Genomic DNA, 20,046 nt, shown 5'->3' with positions numbered 1-20,046 from the left:
CCTTGATTTCCAAATGAAACGCAACATTTAATTTGGATCAGTGATGATTTGAGGTATCATGTCATCTGCTGCTGTTGGTCCACTGTGTTATCAAGTCCAAAGTCACCACAGCCGTCTACCAGAAGATTTTAGAGCACTTCATGCTTCTGTCTGTTGACAAGCTTTATGGAGATGACAATTTCCATTTCCAGCTAGACTTGGCACCTGCCCACGGTACCATAAACCACTGGTAACTGGTTGACTGACCATGGTATTACTCTGCATGAATGGCCAAACAACTCTCCTGACCTGAACTCCATAGAGAAACTATGGACTATTGTCAAGAGGAAGATGATACACACCAGACCCAACAATACAAACGAGCTGAAGGCCACATCAAAGCAACCTGGGCTTCCATAACACCTCAGCAGTGCCACAGGCTGATAGCATCCATGCCACGCCGCATTTAGGCAATAATTCATGCAAAAGGGGCCCAAACCAAGTACTTAGTACATATGCATGATTATACTTTCTAGAGGGCCGACATTTCTGTATTTAAAATCCTTTTTTTATTGATTTTATGTAATATTCTAATTTTCTGAGATTTTGAATTTGGGGTTTTTATAAACTGTAAGCCATAATAATCACAATTATAAAAAATAAAGGCTTCACATATCTCACTTTGTATGTAATGAGTCTGTATAAGATATTATTTTCACCTATAAAGTTGAATTACTGAAATAAATGAACTTTTGCACGATATTCTAATTTTTCGAGTTTCACCTGCATATACAGTCCGGAAGTATCGGAACAGTGAGGCCAATTCTCTTATTTTTGCTGTAGACTGGAAACATTTGGGTTTGACACCAAAAGATGAATATGAGACAATAGCTCAACATTTCAGCTTTCATTTCCAGGTATTCACATCTGGATCCGATACACAACTGAGAAGATATCATTATTTGTAAAGGAACACCACATTTTTAGGCGAGCGAAAGTATTGGAACAGATAGACTTTAAATAAATTAAAGTGAATAAAACATACTATTTTGTCGCAAATCCTTTGCTTGCAATAACCGCATCAAGCCTGTGACCCGTTGACATCACAAAACTTTTGCATTCTTCTTTTGTGATGCTTTTACAGGCTTTCACCGCAGCCTCATTCAGTTGCTGTTTGTGTTAGGGGGTTACTCTCTTAAGTCTCTTCTTTAGCAGGTAAAATGCATGCTCTATAGCGTTTAAGTCTGGTGATTGACTTAGCCAGTCTAAAACCTTCCACTTCTTGCCCCTGATTAACTCCTTTGTTGTGTTTTGGGTCATTATCTTGCTGCATGATGAAGGATCTTCCAATCAGTTTGGTTGCATCTTTCCTTAAATTGTCAGACAAAATGTTTCTGTAGACTTCTGAGTTCATTTTGCTGTTGCCATCATGTGTTACATCATCAATGAAGAATAATGAGCCCGTCCCAGAAGAAGCCATGCAAGCCCAAGCCATGACATTGCCTCCACCGTGTTTCACAGATGAGCCTGTATGTTTGGGATCATGAGTAGATCCTTTCTTTCTCCAAACTTTAGCCTTTCCATCACTTTGGTAAAGGTTCATCTTGACAACAACACAGTAACACATGATGGCAACAGCAAAATGAACTTAGAAGTCTACAGAAACATTCGGTCTGCCAATTTAAAGAAAGATGCAACCAAACTGATTGGAAGATGCTCCATAATGCAGCAAGATAATGATCCAAAAAAACTGCAAAAACAACAAAGGAGTTCATCAGGGTCAAGAAATGGAAGGTTTTAGACTGGCCAAGTCAATCTCCAGACTTAAACCCTATAGAGCATGCATTTTACCTGCTAAAGAGGAGACCGAAGGGAGTAACCCCCCAAAACAAACAGCAACTGAATGAGGCTGCGGTGAAAGCCTGGAAAAGCATCACAAAAGAAGAATGCAAACGTTTTGCGATGTCAATGGGTCACAGGCTTGATGCAGTTATTGCAACCAAAGTATTTACGGCAAAATATTACGGTTTATTCACTTTAATTTATTTAAAGTCTATCTGTTCCAATACTTTTGCTCGCCTAAAAATGTTGTGTTCCTTTTCAAAAAATGATATCTTCTCAGTTGTGTATCAGATCCAGATGTGAATACCTGGAAATGAAAGCTGAAATGTTGAGCTATTGTCACATATTCATCTTTTGGTGTCAAACCCAAATGTTTCCAGTCTAATATAAAGCAAAAATAAAGGAATTGGCCTCACTGTTCCGATACTTATGGAGGGGGACTGTATATACTTGTATAACAGGGAGGGAAGAGCAATGGCATCCCAGAGCCAGCTGAAAAACAGCTAATGCAGCTGAAGTGGCAACTGAAAATAGCCACTAACAAGTAAATCATTTTTTCTCCAATGTTTTCTAAAGTGCCCAGCTGTTAAATTTGCTGTGGAAGTTATTTAGAAATGAAAAATAAAAAAATATAACTCTATATTTGTTAGCCATTTATAAAGATTTACATCTTAATTAAGAATGAATGAGCCTGGGACCTGAGTGCCACGGATAGGGTAGGAAAGTAAGGGACCAACACTGTTATTTTTTTGTATTTTCCTTTTATATGATTCGTTGACAGTAAATTATATAGATAGATAGATATAGAGTGAAGCCAATCTTTTCTGCTAAAGAGTCAAAACCAATGCAGTATCTGTAGAAACTAATATCTGACCATCCTCCCTTCAGCTTGTTCTCAGCCTATTTCATGTGCTTGTTTGTCTGGTAGGACTGGTAATGCTACTTACTGTAGTTGGCACACCATTCTTTTTCCTAAAACCTCGTATTTTACTACAGGTGTGTCAAGTGTCAAAGCAGATATTCTACCCAGGAGGCATTGGAACAACATCTACTGACTGCCTCACACAACTTTCCCTGCCCACACTGTCAAAAGGTACCACTCACACTGATGGACACACATACACATACACTTTTGGAAACTGCAAAGCTGTCCTCGTGTAAAGAGCATGGTTAGCTAGTATTGTAGTGTATAGGGTTGGAAGGACACAAGGTTTTATCGTAATAAAGAATACTCACAATACATTGACTGTGATGAATGTCCATTATCATGTCCATGTCAATTTATCATGAATATCCTCACAAGTTCCTTGAAATATATTAACCATTCCATGCTCCTTTAAAATAATCACACCTTCACACCTGATATTAGCAGCAACATTTATTTATATAAATGTTCTATATGTTTGCAGTATAATTTTTCATAAAATAATCACACCTTCACACCTAAGCACATTTTTGTGCGCATAAGAAATAAGCCTATAAAAATAAAATAAATTATTGTTTTTATAAAAGAAATTACATGTTATTTTAGACCAGCATCAGAACTAACCATAAATATCAAATATTAATGTATTTTCTTTTTAATTAACCCTTTAATTGACATGATTTGACACGGAATACCCCCTTTTTTTGGTTTAAAATATGCAAAATATGATTTATTTTCAAAAAACTTTATGTAAACTAGACTATTTATGGTTTGGTTATTGCAGGCTAGTGTGTGGGAGATATTAGCAGCAACATTTATTTATATACATTTTCAATATTTTTGCAGTATAATTTTTCATAAAATAATCACACCTTCACACCTAAGCACATTTTAATGCTCATAAGAAATAAGCCTATAAAAATGAAATAAATTATTGTTTTTATTTAAAAAAATTACATATTATTTTAGACCAGCATCAGAACTAACCATATATATCATATATTAAATGTATTTTTTTTATTAACCCTTTAATTGACATGATTTGACATGCGAAAAACCCTTTTTATGCTTTTAAATATGCAAAATATGATTTATTTTCCAAAAACGTCATGTAAACTGGACTATTTATGGTTTGGTTATTGCAGGCTAGGATGTGTGAGATATTAGCAGCAACATTTATTTATATGCATTTTCTATATTTTTGCAGTGTCATTTTTCATGAAATAATCAGACCTTCACACCTAAGCACATTTTTGTGCGCATAAGAAATCAGCCAATAAAAATGAAAAATAAAATTATTTTCTTTTATAAATGAACCCTTTGAACAACAAAAATACAACAAATGAACACCAAATGAGCCTACCTTAGGCCTCACATTCAAACAGCTGTGTAGTGTTCTTTCCACACAAACTTTCCACAAGACTTGCAGCTGCAGCTTGCAACTTTGCGGTGCGAGCAGAGCGCACACTGCCCTCGGTCGGCGGGTGAGCCGCTTGGACCTGCTTGGCTTGTTGTGGGTTTACCTGCCCGAGCCCCTCGAACCAGGCTGGCGGCCCATGGTGCACGTGGGATGCGCTCTTCGACCCATCTGTGGGCCTACCAAGCTCTTCCCCAGCTCCACAAGGAAAAGCCTGCGCTTGTGAGATTTCCCCTGGTGCCATGCCGGATCGATAGCCGTCCATGTGATGTAAGCATTCAGTGCACTGATGTCCAGGATGTTGAAGAACAGTGCCAAGGGCCACCGCCTGGTCGCTCTCTGGCAGCTGTATGCCGCGATCATCTGCAGAAAGGGACCAGAGACAATGGAGACAATTTTGTAAAAATACAATACAATAACCTTTATTTTAACTCGTGAGACACTTAGGTTTCCTCATGCACACTGGCGATGACAATTACAAGGATAACGTATAATACACGAAGAAAACAAAGAAGTAAAATAGGTAAAAAAAGAAAAGAAAACACGATCTAATGCCTCGTTTCCACTGAGTAGAGCGGGTCGGATCGGAGCGGTTTGGTCCGGGTAGTTTGGCTTTTCATTTGCCAAAAGTTGGGTAGGGTACGGTTTAAGCGCACCTAACCGCTCTGAGCCACTCCTAATCTCAGTACTCCTCCGTTGGGGTACTAGACGCCTGAAAGGGTGCCGAAAAGGCGGAGCTACACACTGCCGTCATTTGATTGGTCGAAAGAATAATTTCCGCCATGTGTAGTCATCTTGGCAAGAGTGAAGAGAGTCTTGTGTTTTGGCGAAAATGTGTGCACAGCACTGTTTATTGTGTGGTGATTTTCCTCGTCAATAAATTAATCAGTTGGTTACACTGTGTCCCACTGCTAGTCACGAAGCTGCCACAGCCAGTACTGTTCGCTCACTGTCTCTATGAGTTGCACCGAGCCGTCTCAGTGTGTTTACGCCATAGATAGTAGTAAATACACGCTCACAACAACAAGGGGGGAATAAATAAAGAAGCGGCTGGTTTGACCAAGCAAAAACGAGAGACCGCTGGCTTGACCACAGTTGTTCCACAGCCCAATAGTTTGACCCACATTCTGGCGGCGGCTGTCGCAGTCCAGCCTAAACCCCGCCCTACCAGTAAGGGTAGGGTCGGCGGTGGAAACGCCATGAGATTCTTAAAAGTGAGCTGTCCCGCTCTGAGCCGCTCCGACCCGACCCGCTCTACTCGGTGGAAACAAGGCAAAATAGATCTAAAAAATATATGAAATTTGTACATAGGCCTACCTTGTCCATTGTGTTGACTCTTCCTTTGCAGCGGTTTTAGTCCAGAATGATCTGCAGCTTTTTCTTCTGTCCGCTGCTGAGCAGAAGGACGTTTTTGCCCCGCTTTGGGACGCGCAACACCAAAGTGTGCGTCTGTGTAAAAGCAAACAGCCAGCTTTCTCTGGAGCAGCTCCTCTGCTAGCCCATATGAGGAAAAAAAGTTGTCACAGACAGACTACTAATGTAGAGAGGAGCATTGTGCACCTGTCTAAACAAATTCTGCATCTATTTTGATTCTCACGGCGGCAGTAACTTTCATGTTCCGGGAAAGGACCTGAGTTTCATTTATTTCAAAGTTGTGCAAGGGCCAGGGGTAGATGTCTGTTTTAAGTTTTTTTTTTTAAGATATTTTTTGGGCATTTTTATGCTTTATTGATAGTGCAGAGAGACAGAGGTGAAATGGGGCAGAGAGGGGAGTGACATGCAGAGAACGACCGCGGGCGGGAATCGAACCTGGGTCTGCTGCTGGGCCCGGCCCGGGAGGGGGACGCCTTACCGACTGAGCTAAAGGCGCCCCCATGTTTTAAATACTTTATAACAAAAAAAATAGTGGTGCTTTGAACTTTTGCATAAAAAATGCACATGAATGGAATGGTATGGATAAAGGCGATTTGAAAGCCACCTGCGCTTCAACGCATTCGCTCATACGGTAATGAAGTGTGTAGGCTGAAGGCGCATGCGTGCACATACACAAACTTTGACGTGCATTCATCCCCACACACACCTACTCGCACACCAAAACAAGAATAATGCCTTATAACTTGTGTAACGAGAGTAGGAGAGGCATAGAGTGCGAGCGCCCAATTTCGCAAAAATGACGTCATCTCCAAGGAAATGCCTCGGAGCACACACTTAAAGCCCCAGGCCTCGAATAAAGTGGAGAAATGAGATATTGCATGTTTTATACTTGTTACTCAAGTAGGATTAAAAATGGTGATTTCAAAGGATTTTAATGGGTTTCAATGGGACACACTTTTGTGTTTAGGTGTGAAGGTGTGAGTAATTGCAGTAGGGGTGTTTAGAAAAGGCAGAACATAAAGTATACATGAAAAAAATTGAGAACACCCAAAAATGCACAAACTGGCCAAATTATTAACAATATAAGCAACAAATGAAAAAGATATGCTAGAAATTATAATTCCAAAAGACATAAATGTGTGATCGAAGGTTAAGGGAGGCGCTGCATCTTCCCATTCATTCCTCAATCCTCAACCTGTCACCGTGGCTGAAAGCTCAACTTGCCCATTGTCATCATCATCATCTTCAACCGCTTATCCGGAGTCGGGTCGCGGAGGCAGCAGCTTGAGCAGGGAACCCTCCACTAGTCCTGGGCAGGGCTGTACGCTTATTTTATTAGGTGGTAGCACTGGTGCTAGCAATCAAAAAAATTCAGTAGCACAAAAATAAATTTGGTAGCACACAAGTATGATCGAAAACTTGCATAACCTTAACCCTTACATTTCGCTCTAATTACCTTTGAGCATGTCATCTTGGTCTCATTTGAGATTCTCAATTAATATTATATCCTAGTGTGTGCAGTAATAATTATAGAATAATGAATAGGGGTGCACTAATTGTAATTTAGACAAAAGAATCTAACCTGCCAATTGCAATTTTTTGCTGATTCAGAATTATTTCTCCCCATAAAAATATAAAAATAATATCTATGTATTTTTTGTATATACACATAATTATTATATTAATGATAATAATTTTTCTTGGAAAATGTCCTTCTGTTAATTCAAACCAAACTTTAAAACATTAAACATAGCCTATTAAATAAATAAGTATACATATTGGTACAATTTAGGATAAATTAAATAGGTTGTTGTGAATATGTTGGGAGTAGTTTCAGTGGCTTATTGTGTAACTTACACAAAGTTTGAAATAAGTTATTTCAAACTTTGTTTAAATAGACTACTGTTTACTGCTCTCTGCAGCTGAATGAGTTGCCTTTCAAGCTAGAGCACTACAGAACTTCCTGTTCTTACCGGCTTCAAAATAAAAGTCAACTCACGTTTGGCTAGCAACAGGCTTTTAATGTGAAGGCGCACAGGAAATGTTCCGTTTGCACACGCGCTAACTGTATGAATGTGTGCGTGAATGGTAACGTGGGAAAGGAAAACAGGTCTCCCTTGTAAAAGAGTCTTCGGTCTCAATGGGATTTACCTGTAGAAATAAAGGTTAAAGAAAGAGTCGTGTCCTTCCGGTTATTACCGGTGGTGAAGTTTATTAGACGCTAGAATCGCCGCACGAGCACAGATCCCGAGCACACATCTTTCACCAGCCAAAGTGGAGGGTGGACTCAGAGCCGGCCCGAGGCATAAGCGAACTAAGCGGTCGCTTAGGGCCCCCGACCGCCAGGGGGGCCCCTTCCAAAAAAAAAAATATATATTTTTATTATTATTTTTTTTTAGTTTGTGTGTTTGATATTAACATCATATTATGCAAATGTGAGTCATCATACAAAAAAAGGAATACAATGTTTTGGTCTAGATAAGTAATAGCCTAAACATTTAATCAGTTCATCTGGGAGGTAATCCGAAATTATCTGATCATTTCACGTTGACATGAAATTATTTAAAAACAATTGGAAATGGGGCTGCCCTCAGTTGCCCATGCACTGTGTATAGTCTATAGCCGATTTCAGCCTCTTCTGTGGAAAAAAAGATACAGTAGCTGGACAACAGAGTTCTTCTGCTTCGTTCCTCTCACTGCATTTAAATGCATTCATTATATTACAGAGAAATATGTCCCGTAAAAGAAAAAGAGCTCCAAGCCCAACCCAGAGGACCCTCCATAATATTTTATTTTATATTAATATTTTTATGGAAACTCCATGTGTCCTTCAATAGCTTCTAATTCATCTGACGCAGTGTCTCCAAATTATTTGTTCACACAAAATTTTACAGATTTAGCCTCTTAATTTTCCTCTCAAAGTGCACCAGATTCATGCATTTCACTTTAAAAAGGTTAAAAAAATCTCCCGGACCCCCCTAGGAGGGTCTGAATCTCGGCTGTCTAATATTTTCACACAGCCGCACAGTGGAGGCACTAGCGGAAAACACTGGGTGTGTGAATGATATTTAACAAAGACCAATAGTTTCAGCAGCGCTTGGAGAGGGGCCCCTTAATCATATTTCGCTTAGGGCCCCCAGAAGGCTTGGGCCAGCTCTGGGTGGACTCAATAACTTAGTGGAGAACGGGGAATCTGAGGCATCGGGTAATGTGAGCCACCCCCTGTATCTAGGCAACGGAAAACATTTGTGGTCATGTGAGATATATGTTTTCAAGCCCCTCTCATTTCCCCATGGCCCTGAAAGAGAGGACCTCATGGTGCTGTGGTAAGCATGTTTTTTTCACCAAAATAGGTATTTTGCATGTAAAAGTAAATGTTCTTGCTGTCAACTTAATCAACTGTTGTGCCAAAGCAAATGTATTCACGTAGAAAAACTTCTATCATACGTGTTGATGAACTACCAACATATGAAACCATGTGATGCTGATAACTGAAGATTAGCCTGAAATGCTAAGAGAGGTAGTTTTTTCTCAAATTGTGGTGGTGGGGGAAAGTGAGCCAAATGCTGTGGGGCACAAGTTAAGTTTAGTCTTAAACATATTTTAATGTAATATATTACATGACATATGTTTTATTTTAATGTCATACACATTGTAGAAAAGCCATCATGCCAAGGAAATACACCAGGAAGACGACCTGGGGCAACCACACGGAAAGAGCACCTTCTCATCTTTCCCTGTAACCTTCAGGGCTGGAATGTAGAGTAGGCCTAGTTGTAGAGTATGGCAGGCTGATGTTATAATCCAGTTGGGTCTTCTCCTGTGTTCTGAGTCCCAGGCTGTTCTCGCTGGTTCTGATTTTCCTATGATTTGACCCCCAGACACTAGCTGGCTCTAAGGGTCCTGTGTTCTGACCCCCAGACTGTGTTCTAATCTAACTGGTTCTATCTTTCATTTGAATCTTATTAAAACATTTTGAATTATAATATGTTGTATTTGATTTTGTTCAGAGTTACTTTCAAGTGTTTAGAAAATTTGCTTTGCTTAATTGACCAAACCCCATCATTCTTTTACTAGTCCGACATTAGTTCTGGAATGTGTGGCTAGCTTTCAGGATTCTTACTGTTACAATATGTGTTGTTATGGTAGTTTCAGAGTGGAAAAAGTAAGTGGATCAGTTTACCCCACAGCTGGGGTAAAGTGAGCCACATGACAACTTTTTTTAAAACAATCATATTTTCACTGCCCTTTGTCTTGAAAAAATTCTGCTAATGCCCATTTTTAGGAAACATCCTGAATTAATGGGAAATGTGTAAATTTGAGCGATAAATCATTTTAGCTAGCTTAGAGGGGAGCAAATGTAAAAAGTGGCTCAGATTACCCTACATTATTATTATTATTTTTTTTAACATATTTTTTGGGCATTTTTATGCTTTATTTGATAGTGCAGAGAGACAGAAGTGAAATGGGGCAGAGAGGGGAGTGACATGCAGAGAACGACTGTGGGTGGGAATCGAACCCGGGTCTGCTGCTGGGCCCGGCCCGGGAGGGGGATGCCTTACCAACTGAGCTAAAGGCGGCCCCTGACTCAATAACTTACTTGCCTAAGACTCATTTATCCGCAGTGTTAATGTAGAGCCCTATAAGCAGTGTTGTGCAGCGCTCCTCTGTGTTTCAAAGACAGCCTCTCCTCATTAGCACTAGTGCGAGTGGACTTGTATTCATCATCGCACGTGATCAATTTCAGTAGCAAATGCGATCAAAACTGTCGCACTGTACAGCCCTGGTCCTGGGTCTTCGACGTGGCTTCCTTCCAGCTGGACACTCATGAGACACCTCTCTAGGGAGGCGCCCTGGGGGCATCCTTACCAGATGCCCGAACCACCTCAACTGGCTCCTTTCAACGCAAAGGAGTAGCAGCTCTGCCCCGAGTTCCTCACGAATGACTGAGCTTCTCACTCTATCTCTAAGGGAGACACCAGCCACCCTCCTGAGATAGTCCATTTAGGCCGCTTGTCCGCGATCTCGTTCTTTCGGTCATTACCCAGCCTTCATGACCATAGGTGACGGTAGGAATGAAGATCGACCGGTAGATCGAAAGCTTTGCCTTCCGACTCAGCTCTCTTTTCTTCACAACATTGAGGTAAAGGGAGTGCAAAACCGCTCCTGCTGCTCCGATTTTCGGAGCAGGTTCGGTTGCTGTTCGGTTGCTGTTTGGTGCATATGCACAAACAACAGTCAGAGTCTTCCCCCCCACAACCCGGACACGTAGGGAGGCGACCCTCTTGTCCACCAGGGTAAACTCCAACGTAGTAGCGCTCAGCCGCTGGCTCACGAGTATCCCCACACCGGCCCGGCACCTCACACCTTGGGCAACCCCAGAGAAGAATAGAGTCCAACCCCTATCCAGAAGTACGGATCCAGAGCCGAGACCGTGCGTGGAGGTTAGCCCCACCAGATCTAATTCGTAGCGCTCCACCTCCCGCACCAGTTCCGGCTCCTTCCCCCACAGCGAGGTGACATTCCACGTCCCCAAAGCCAGCCTCTGCCGCCCGGGTCTGGTCCGTCGTGGTCCTAGTCCTTCACTGCCACCCGTAAGGCAGCGCACCCGACCCCAGCGGTTCCTCTGATGAGTGGTGGGCCCATCAGTTGTAGAGGGGGTTGGCCACTTGCCCATTGTATCCTCCACAAAAAAAGGAATCTTTTCAGATTGATTGTTTTTCACAAAAGAAAGATGTGTGTCCTATCTGTGATGCAGGTATATTAGTTTCTTCACTAAATGTAAGGCAACGGGACTCTAGTATGTTTTGGAGACATTTTAAGAGTTTTAAAAATAGTTACATGATTATTAGGATAATACAGTAAATCACATTTACTTCAATATGCCTAGTAGTTGTATTTGGATGGAAGCAAATTAGACCAAAAATCTAAAAATGTACCTGCGCTTTAAAAAAAAAATTTTTTTCACCTGCAGTGTCTCACTTTAAGACACAGTTTCTGACCCGTTTCTTTCTGGCCTTCAGGTGTTCCCGTGTGAAAGGTATTTCAGACGTCACCTCCCCACTCACGGCATCGGAGGGAGGTTCAAGTGTCAGATCTGCAAGAAGGCCTTTAAGACAGAGCACTACCTCAAACTGCACACACGCATCCACTCAGGTCTGAAATACTTTCACTAATGCCTCCTTTCCACTGAGCAATACAGTTGAGTTCGGCAGGGCACGGTTTTACATGGAACAGTTACCCTAGAAGATCTGGCTTGCTTTCCCACAGCAGACATCACCCTTACTTGGTAGGCGGGGTTTATTCCGGTCAGTGAGAGTACATACAGTCTTTGGGTCAGAGCTGGTCACGGCAGCTAAGTAACTATGGTGACACTATGGCAGCGTGACACAGTGTAGCCCGCTGATGAATTCAATGAAGAGGAAAAATGCCACACATTAAACACCCAACATTTTTATCTAAACACAAATCACCCCAACCCCAGCATTTTGGATAATTAGCATGATGCAGCAGTTTAGGGCTCATATCGTGCTAACTGTATAGACTCAAAGTGTAGCATACTAAAGCACTAAAACATGTGTCAAACATTTTCAAACTTGTCTATAGACACAACAATCAAAAAACCTTGATCATAGAAATGTTACTTTGAAGGACAAACAGCTGTTTTTTGAGATTTAATGTGCTTACCCTCCTTTAATGGGTGGCTCTTCAAAAATATGTGGTCAGATTTACAATTTCTTCTATGGTTTACTAGATACAAGGGATGGCACTACTTCCCCACTGGCACAACTCACCCCACTCTCCCCTACAGTATATATAGCTCAAATTCACCCAAATTGTAATAGTTTCCATCAAATTAATTTCATGGGCAATTTCAGATATTTCAGGGGCGTTTTGCCTGAGCCCTAGCTAATCTCCTTCCCTGGTCCAGACCATTGACTAGACAGATGGATGTTGATGTTAGCATTTTATTGCTTTGGAAAGCTATGAAATAGAAGAGTTCTATATTCATCAGCATGTGTGTATGAGGTACTCATCAGAGCCAAGGTGCGACTGTGACGCTGGTCCCATGTTCCAGGTGAGAAGCCGTACAAATGCTCCCTGTGTGAGGCCATGTTCAACAGGAAGGACAAAGTCAAGAGGCACATGCTCATCCATGAACCCTTCAAGAAATACAAGTGTCCCTTCAGGTGAGGCTCCGCACTGCAGTGAGTATGATACACTCAGATGTTCCCCTTGAATGAAGTCTTAAGTCTTCAAGCTTTTTCACCCTTCCTTCCATCGACCTAATCTAATTTTATTCTAACTTAGTGATGTGTGTGTGTGTGTGTGTGTGTGTGTGTGTGTGTGTGTGTGTGTGTGTGTGTTTTTCCTCCACCAGGACTCATGTAGGCTGCACCAAAGAATTCAACAGGCCGGACAAACTCAAGGCCCACATCCTGTCCCATTCTGGTGGGTGAATAATACCAGTAATAGTTTTCTTTAAAACATAGATGACAGGAACTTACGCTGCAGCCATTTTGGGTGGTGTGGCAAGATGTTGAGTGTGTTCAGAGTTCTGATGGCAAGGGGAAGAAGCTGTTTTTTATTTTATTTTGTATTACTTTAAGTATCACCCAAACAACCATTGTGTAATTCCATTGAGTCTCAACAAACTCCTCTGTGTGTCCTTTCAGGTATCAAACCCTACAAGTGTCTGTTCTGTCAGAAGGCATTCAGCCGGCGGGCTCACATGCTGGAGCATCAGCAGTCCCACACAGACAACTACCGCTTCAGGTGCTCCACATGCAACAAGGGCTTCACCAGACACTCCTACTACAGGGACCACAAGTGTCCGGAGCAGGGGACCAGAGGGCTGGGGACAGGGGGCGATGGAGAGGGGGAGGACCAGGGCAGGAGGCTCAGCAGGAGAGCTAAGAGGCCAGGGACAGAGGGGGGGCACAGGGCAAAGAAAAGCCAGGACACAATGGACACACACGGGGAGGAGGAGGAGGAGGAAGAGGAAGAGGAAGGGAGGACTGATGAAGGCTGCCAGGCTGCTCTGTCCATCAGCACCACAGACAGAGAGGAGGATGGCATGGGACACAGTGGCGAGGCATTGGAGCAGATTCACAGCAATGAGCAAAACTGTTTGCAGCAGCCATGTTTGTAGTTTTTAGGCTTCTTCATCCTCGTGGGAATGTTTTTTCCAAGGACATGGAGGCAACTAAAAGAGTGCGGGAAAATGTTTTTCTATAGTTTGTTTTAAATTAAAACGTTATGTTAAAAACAGATTTTACTTGTTTGTCTTTAAAGATGGAGATAGCGATTCTGGAGAACACCTGTTGTCATATTAACTTTTTTTTCAAAATCAATGAATATCTCCTGTACAATTCGCTACCTCTCAGTACAGTGTGTGCGTTGGGTGAGGGGGGGGGGGGGGGAGAATCTGGTGTTTACACACAGCCTAGGCTCTGTAAACGGGTATGTACACACAGTACGGGACAGGCAGTGGATCATGAGGAGATATTCACCGATTTGGACAAAAAGTGATTTTGACAAGAAGCGTTCTGCAGAAATGCTGACTGCACCTTTAAAAGAAAGGGGTTGTACGTTTTTACCTGGTAGACCTGTGTTGCCAAAATAACCAGTCGCCCCTTTCCATGCTCTTGTTTACAAGCTTTGTGTTAAGCCACAGTGGTTCATTTCAAATGTTCTGAGGCCAAAAGCAATGGAGAAGTTTCCTCTCATTGTATGTAGCCAAACCTAAATGATTGTAAGTTTACCCATTTCTTAAAGTATATTTGTGTTTATATAAATGTTTTTGCATAAAGAACATTTCAAGTTGTAACATGAAGAAGTTACAACTTCCAGTCTTTGATTGTTGTGCATTATCAGCTCCTTCTACAGTCTTCTATCTGGTGAAATGTCACTAAGTACATTTACTCCGGTACTGTACTTCAGTACAAGTTTGAGGCACTTGTACTTTATTTAAGTATTTTCTTTCAATGCTTCTTTATACTTTTACTCCACTACAATTCAGTGGGAAATATTCAGCTTTTTACTACATGTATCTGATAACTTTATGAATTAGGACTTTTGCACATAAAACATATGAAGTGAAAAATATTGATTACTACCCAACAGTATGAAGGCCTACAAGCACAATGACAATGTATCTGGACTCTGGAGTTTACAAACCCTGCTTTTCCTGATTATACTTACACATAATAAAGTTGTGTATATAATCCCTGTGTTTAGGCCGATATACAGTGTTGGTTTTCCGCCACACATAGCATTTTGCATTCATGCCAAAAAGGTCAAGTTTGATCTCATCTAACATCTCAAACTAACACTGCACCCTGAACACACCATCCCCACATTGAAACATGGTGGTGTATGCTGTGGGGATGTGTTTCTTCAGCAGGGACAGGGAAGTTGGTCAGAGTTGATGGGAAGATGGATGGAGCCAAAAACAGGGCAATCTTGATAAATTCATGAAAGCCAAAATTAGGAAAATTAATAAAATCACCCAAGACAGGCTTAGCTTTCTTTTTTCTTAGTTAAAAAAAAAAAATCTGGTTAATCAACCTATTAATTTTTCACAACCTGACTTAGCAGTTGAGTGTGGCGAGAGTGACCACACATGTTCATCTTTTTAATAGATCAGACTATTGCAGACTAAGACAGAGCAACACACATTCTTTCAATCAGCCCAGGCAAAAAACTGTTTTGATTTTAATTTATTAAGTGACCATTTCTATATTACACATCTTTAATGTACATCAGAAATTAAAATCAGGGAAAAGAAAAAAAATATAGTATTACCATAAACCTCTTATTAAAACCTCTTTTACAAAAGAAAAATGTGTTATTGACACCATTTACAGCTTGTTTTCATATACAGGAGAGTGACAGTGGTTTAGTTGTACATGGAAATTCTGGAGAACAAAAAGAAAACGGGGTTTTTAGGATATTTACATATTTGCTGATGTGCAACACATCCCCAGGATTTGTGACCGGCCCAGAAGAAGTTTTAAACAACACAGTGCGTCAGGTGGGAACAATCAGAGGAAAACAATGTAAATAGTCTTCAACTTTTCATCATGATACATTCATTATAATACACTGACTTTTCTCTCATCACTCACACTGGTGCAGTTACTTCAAAATAACTAATTAAAGTGTCCTGCTGTTTCTGGTTACCCCTCCACAAGAAGGAAGAAGAACAATAGTGTTTATTGTCATTGTACATTTACAACTGAGCAGAGCCACACCCTGCGTTCCAATCCCCATACTTCACTACTATTTAGTATGCCGGAAAAAGATTTAGGATGACCTAATACATGCACGTCAATTGTAGTATGCTGAAAATACATAAATGCCCCACTAACTCCAATAGCATTTTGGAGAATTCATCTTTATTCTTGACATTTCTTGAAATAATGAAAATAAATCTTCCTTATCTGATTTTTTTTCTCTCCTGTCTGTGGCCCTAAAACTCTTCTGTACTCTAGTATGTAGTGTAGTAAAAAGAAAAAGTATGCGATTTGGAACGCAGGGACTGTTACTTTGACGACGTGCTCCATCTTCTTCTCTATAAGCAATGATTTAATGATTCCTCAGTAACCCATCTGTCTTTCCAGTGTGTAGTTCACCAATTTAAAACCTGATGTTTTTATTTCAATGAGTTATCTTCTTTGACCCTGTAACTGTTTTCAGAAGTTGTGTTAATGTCATCCAAACTTAAAAAGTGTTTTTTCACTTATAATTATGATATACAAACACTTGCGATCAAACCCACACACACACACACACACATCTGTAAATTATAAGCTGTTATGTGCCAAATTCAGCTGTTCTTGAGGTCCATACTCGATATCACGTTAAGAATCTTTACCTAAAATCAGAACTTCAAAAAATTAAAACAATAGCCACACGTATTATTTGACTGTGTACTTCAGAAATATATTCTGAAACACTATCTTTGTCTGGGAAAAACTGGAAAATGAACGTATGAAGTGAAAATACCCAGATCTAAAATGTTACTTTGGGTATAATAGTTTTTTTAAGTTCGGCATTGCATTTTTCTGACTTAACTCTTTATTAATGTATTCATGTTACTTTTATGTCGGTTGTGGGGCAAGAATTTGTTAAAATAAGGAAAAAGCTCTTTTCACTCAGCATCAAATGCTACATGTGTGAGGAGCTGTGCAATTTATTTTCAGAGCTTTGCAAAGAATGCATTCAAACTGTCAATAAAGACTTTACCTCAACTCACAAAAAAAACAAGATTTGGTTTGAAGTGCATTTGGTGTTTTTCCAGTTATTACTTTTTCTTTTTAAAGGTACAGTGTGTAAAAACTTGTATGGCATCATCTAGTGGTGAAAGTTATACATGTCGACGCTCCCTTGCTAACACCTCCCTTTGGGATATTTTATGGAAGCTACAGTGGCCTTCAAGGACAAGAAGCTAGTTACTAAAGATGGCATCATCCACCACTGCCTCAAGTCTTTCCACAATATTGATGTGGTGAAGATGTATTTAGTTATTTATTCTATAGTACTTCTCCTTGGTCTTCCAACAGGTTCATTTCCCTAGGACGCCCAATATATACAAAAACGTGTAAGGCCGTTAAGTTTGTCATTCTGTGCTATTGTAGAAACATGGCAGCGCAACATGACAGTGCTCCCCACTCCAATGTATATATAAATGGCTCATCAATATCTCAGGTAATAAAATAAAACTTTTATTTTCAAGCGATTATACACTGATTAAAACACTTGTTAATATTACATTCCATTTCTACCAGGTTTGTTCTGAAAAACCACAATAGATTTTACACACTGTACCTTTAAAAGTTCTGAAACATAAACTCAAGAGCATCTTGAGTACTGAATACACTGAACACCATCTTTAAATACTTACTTTGGATCAAACAAACCAGGCCATAAGGAAAGCAGGTTTTAAAATAGCCCTGGATGAAGAACTTAGAAGATTCTCTCAGAAAAACTTGAATCCTAGACATCCCCATTCCACGTCACAGTGTACAAACTCTGGCCCTATAAAACTAGGGTCAGCTCAAGTTCTATTGAAGTCCACCACTATGGATAATGAAGGTTACAACACTTTTCACAATCATTAAGTGATTCACAGATCAAAAACTACAGAATCAGGAATACAAAACTGTTTCTGTCATTAATTAAGTCTCCCAAATCTCTATGTGTTGATATTGTCTGTTATTTAAGCCTTCATTTGGATAACTCCTTTATTTTTTTATAAGCTATCATGTCCGTCATGTGGTACTGTTGAATTGGTAAAATGATGCACCTTAGTCAGCAGGAGTCATCCAGATCAAAGTGTGAGACATTTGAGGTGTGACAGTTATCCGAATGATGCAGAATCACTCTTATATGCCTTGTTCCCACTGAGCAGCACGGTCTGGTTTGGCACGGCACGGTTACTCTAGATCAGGCTTGTGTTTCCACTGCAGACAGCACACCTACTTGTTAGCGTAATTCGGTACCCTTTTCAACTTTTGACAGTGGATACGCAAATAAATGTGTGCCAAACCACACCGAACCGCTCAGTGCAAACAAGGCTCTATTGAAACAAACCCTGCGTTCCGAATCGCATACTTTCTACTATTTAGTATGGTAGAAAAAGGATTTAGTATGTCCCGATTCTTGTGGCCAGATGTAGGATGGTTAGAAAGACCCGAACGTCTACTACATCCGGCCAAGATTTTTAGTGTTGAAAACAGCATCCTATTTGGGCGATTCAGACCCATAATCCAGTGCGAACCATCGACGGAGCCTCCATAGAAAACAAACGGGGATGCGACGGATATAAAAGCAAGAGGCAAGATCAAGGCGCAATGTCATGATGAAATAAATAAGTAAAAGTATTTCCCAATATTTTCCTACTGCATCCTAACTAGATTATTCATCGTCAGATGTAGTACAGTATGTAGAATAGAAAAAAGAAAGAGTATGCGATTCGGAACGCAGGGAACGTTTGCTTCTCCATGAAACTTGATCCTGTTTTAGAAAAAGCACCACCATCTCAATCCGTCCTTCAAATGTAAGACTGACATTTACCAGATGCTTTAATGAACGGCAACTTAATGAGAAGAATCAGGTCATTAAAGACACCTTGACCAGACACACTGTTAGAACACATGAGCCTTCTGCTTATGAGATCCAGACTGCGTTGCCTTGGCCATCTTGTTGCCTGCCAGTACATGATCACGCATGGGGAAGAAATAAGCTACTGCAGTCCCATAAAACACGTCACAGAATGGGGAGTTGTCAGGATCCCATGCATAATTTGCTGCACAGTCTGAGTGACAGGGAGCAGCTCTTCTGTTTTTGTTTTAAAAGAATACAAAAAATGTCCACGTACCAAAGGGAGCTTAGAGAGGCCCGCTGTGAGCATGGTGTAACTAGAGTCCCAGCTCCATCATAACAGTCTCTCTCTCACACACACACACACACACACCCGGAGGAGGAGAACCATACGGGTGTGTGTGTATGAGCACAAACACACCTAACACCCTGGGCTTTAGAGAAGAGGCTCCCTGCTGTATTCCTTCAGACTTAAGTGGCTGACTGTCTCACTCCTGGCCAAAGCCTTCTGTCTCTTCGATGGCAAACATCAGCTTCTCTTTCAGCTGCTCGTAGCTCTTGTAGGGCGGAAGGTCCAGTCTGTTGAAGCTGGGGCAAGAAAGAAGAAACACAGTGGATTTCAGATTAAGGTTACACTCATTCTATTCTGGTTAGACCTTGTTTAGAGACAGTAGAATGAGCAAGTTTAGTTTAATTTTTATGTATTTGTCACTTACTCAAATGATTGATTGATTGTCTTTATTTCGAACATGCAATAAAAAAATAGATGAATAAATAACAAACAAACAAAAGCAAAACAAAGAAATAGAATTAAAAAAAAAAAAAAAGAAAAACAGACATGCTCGAAAGGGGGTAGGAGGAAGTAAAAAACTTATCTAGTCCTACCCCTTAACAGATCAATTTTGCTTGGATAGATTATGTTATTAGCATGTCAGTATAATAAAAAGCTATAATAATGCATATATACATGAGTACCGAATCATTTTGTGCATATATATATATATATATATATAAAAATGCACAGGGGAATGTGAAATTCTTGTGTACCAGTCCAGCTGTAATTCAACTTTATAAAGTGCAAGATTACAATAATGATTGGGTGTTCACTGGGTGGTGGGCTAAGTTACATTGTTTAACAGTCTGATAGCCTGGGAAAAGAAACTCCTCCTCATCCTCTCTGTGTTGGTCCTCAGCAGACGGTAGTGTCTCCCTGAAGGCAGCAGGGTAAACAGACTGTTGTTGGGGTAGCTGACATCACTAGTGATCTTTTTGGCTCTTTTTCTGCATGGTTTGATGTGAATGTCCTGCATATTGGGGAGGCTGGTCCTGATGGTTCTCTCAGCTGAGCGGACCACCCTCCTTAGAGCCAACTGATCCTGCTTGGTGGCGCTCCCCATCCAGG

General features: G+C 40.7%; 2 protein-coding genes across 3 annotated transcripts in view; one reads left to right on the top strand and one right to left on the bottom strand.

Annotated features, from left to right (window-relative positions):
* Positions 1-13,741, top strand: part of znf341 (zinc finger protein 341) — a gene marked incomplete at its 5' end in the record, with an annotated part of 29,328 nt that extends 15,587 nt beyond the window's left edge. Inside the window, 5 exons of the mRNA XM_080030602.1 lie at positions 2,818-2,914; positions 11,561-11,693; positions 12,616-12,727; positions 12,919-12,989; positions 13,214-13,741. Coding sequence (XP_079886728.1) covers positions 2,818-2,914; positions 11,561-11,693; positions 12,616-12,727; positions 12,919-12,989; positions 13,214-13,689 — 889 coding nt within the window. The 3' untranslated portion in view covers positions 13,690-13,741. The remainder of the gene's footprint in view (positions 1-2,817; positions 2,915-11,560; positions 11,694-12,615; positions 12,728-12,918; positions 12,990-13,213) is intronic.
* A 1,502-nt stretch (positions 13,742-15,243) lies between these two features.
* Positions 15,244-20,046, bottom strand: part of itchb (itchy E3 ubiquitin protein ligase b) — a 54,375-nt gene continuing 49,572 nt past the window's right edge. For both annotated transcript variants that reach the window (XM_080031118.1, XM_080031119.1), the window contains exon 24: positions 15,244-19,232. In XM_080031118.1, the coding sequence (XP_079887244.1) occupies positions 19,133-19,232 (100 nt within the window). In that variant the 3' untranslated portion in view covers positions 15,244-19,132. The remainder of the gene's footprint in view (positions 19,233-20,046) is intronic.

This window comes from Ammodytes marinus (genome assembly GCF_949987685.1).
Source record: "Ammodytes marinus genome assembly, chromosome: 7".
Classification (NCBI taxonomy): Eukaryota; Metazoa; Chordata; class Actinopteri; order Uranoscopiformes; family Ammodytidae; genus Ammodytes; species Ammodytes marinus.
This window is presented reverse-complemented; position numbering and strand designations above follow the sequence as displayed.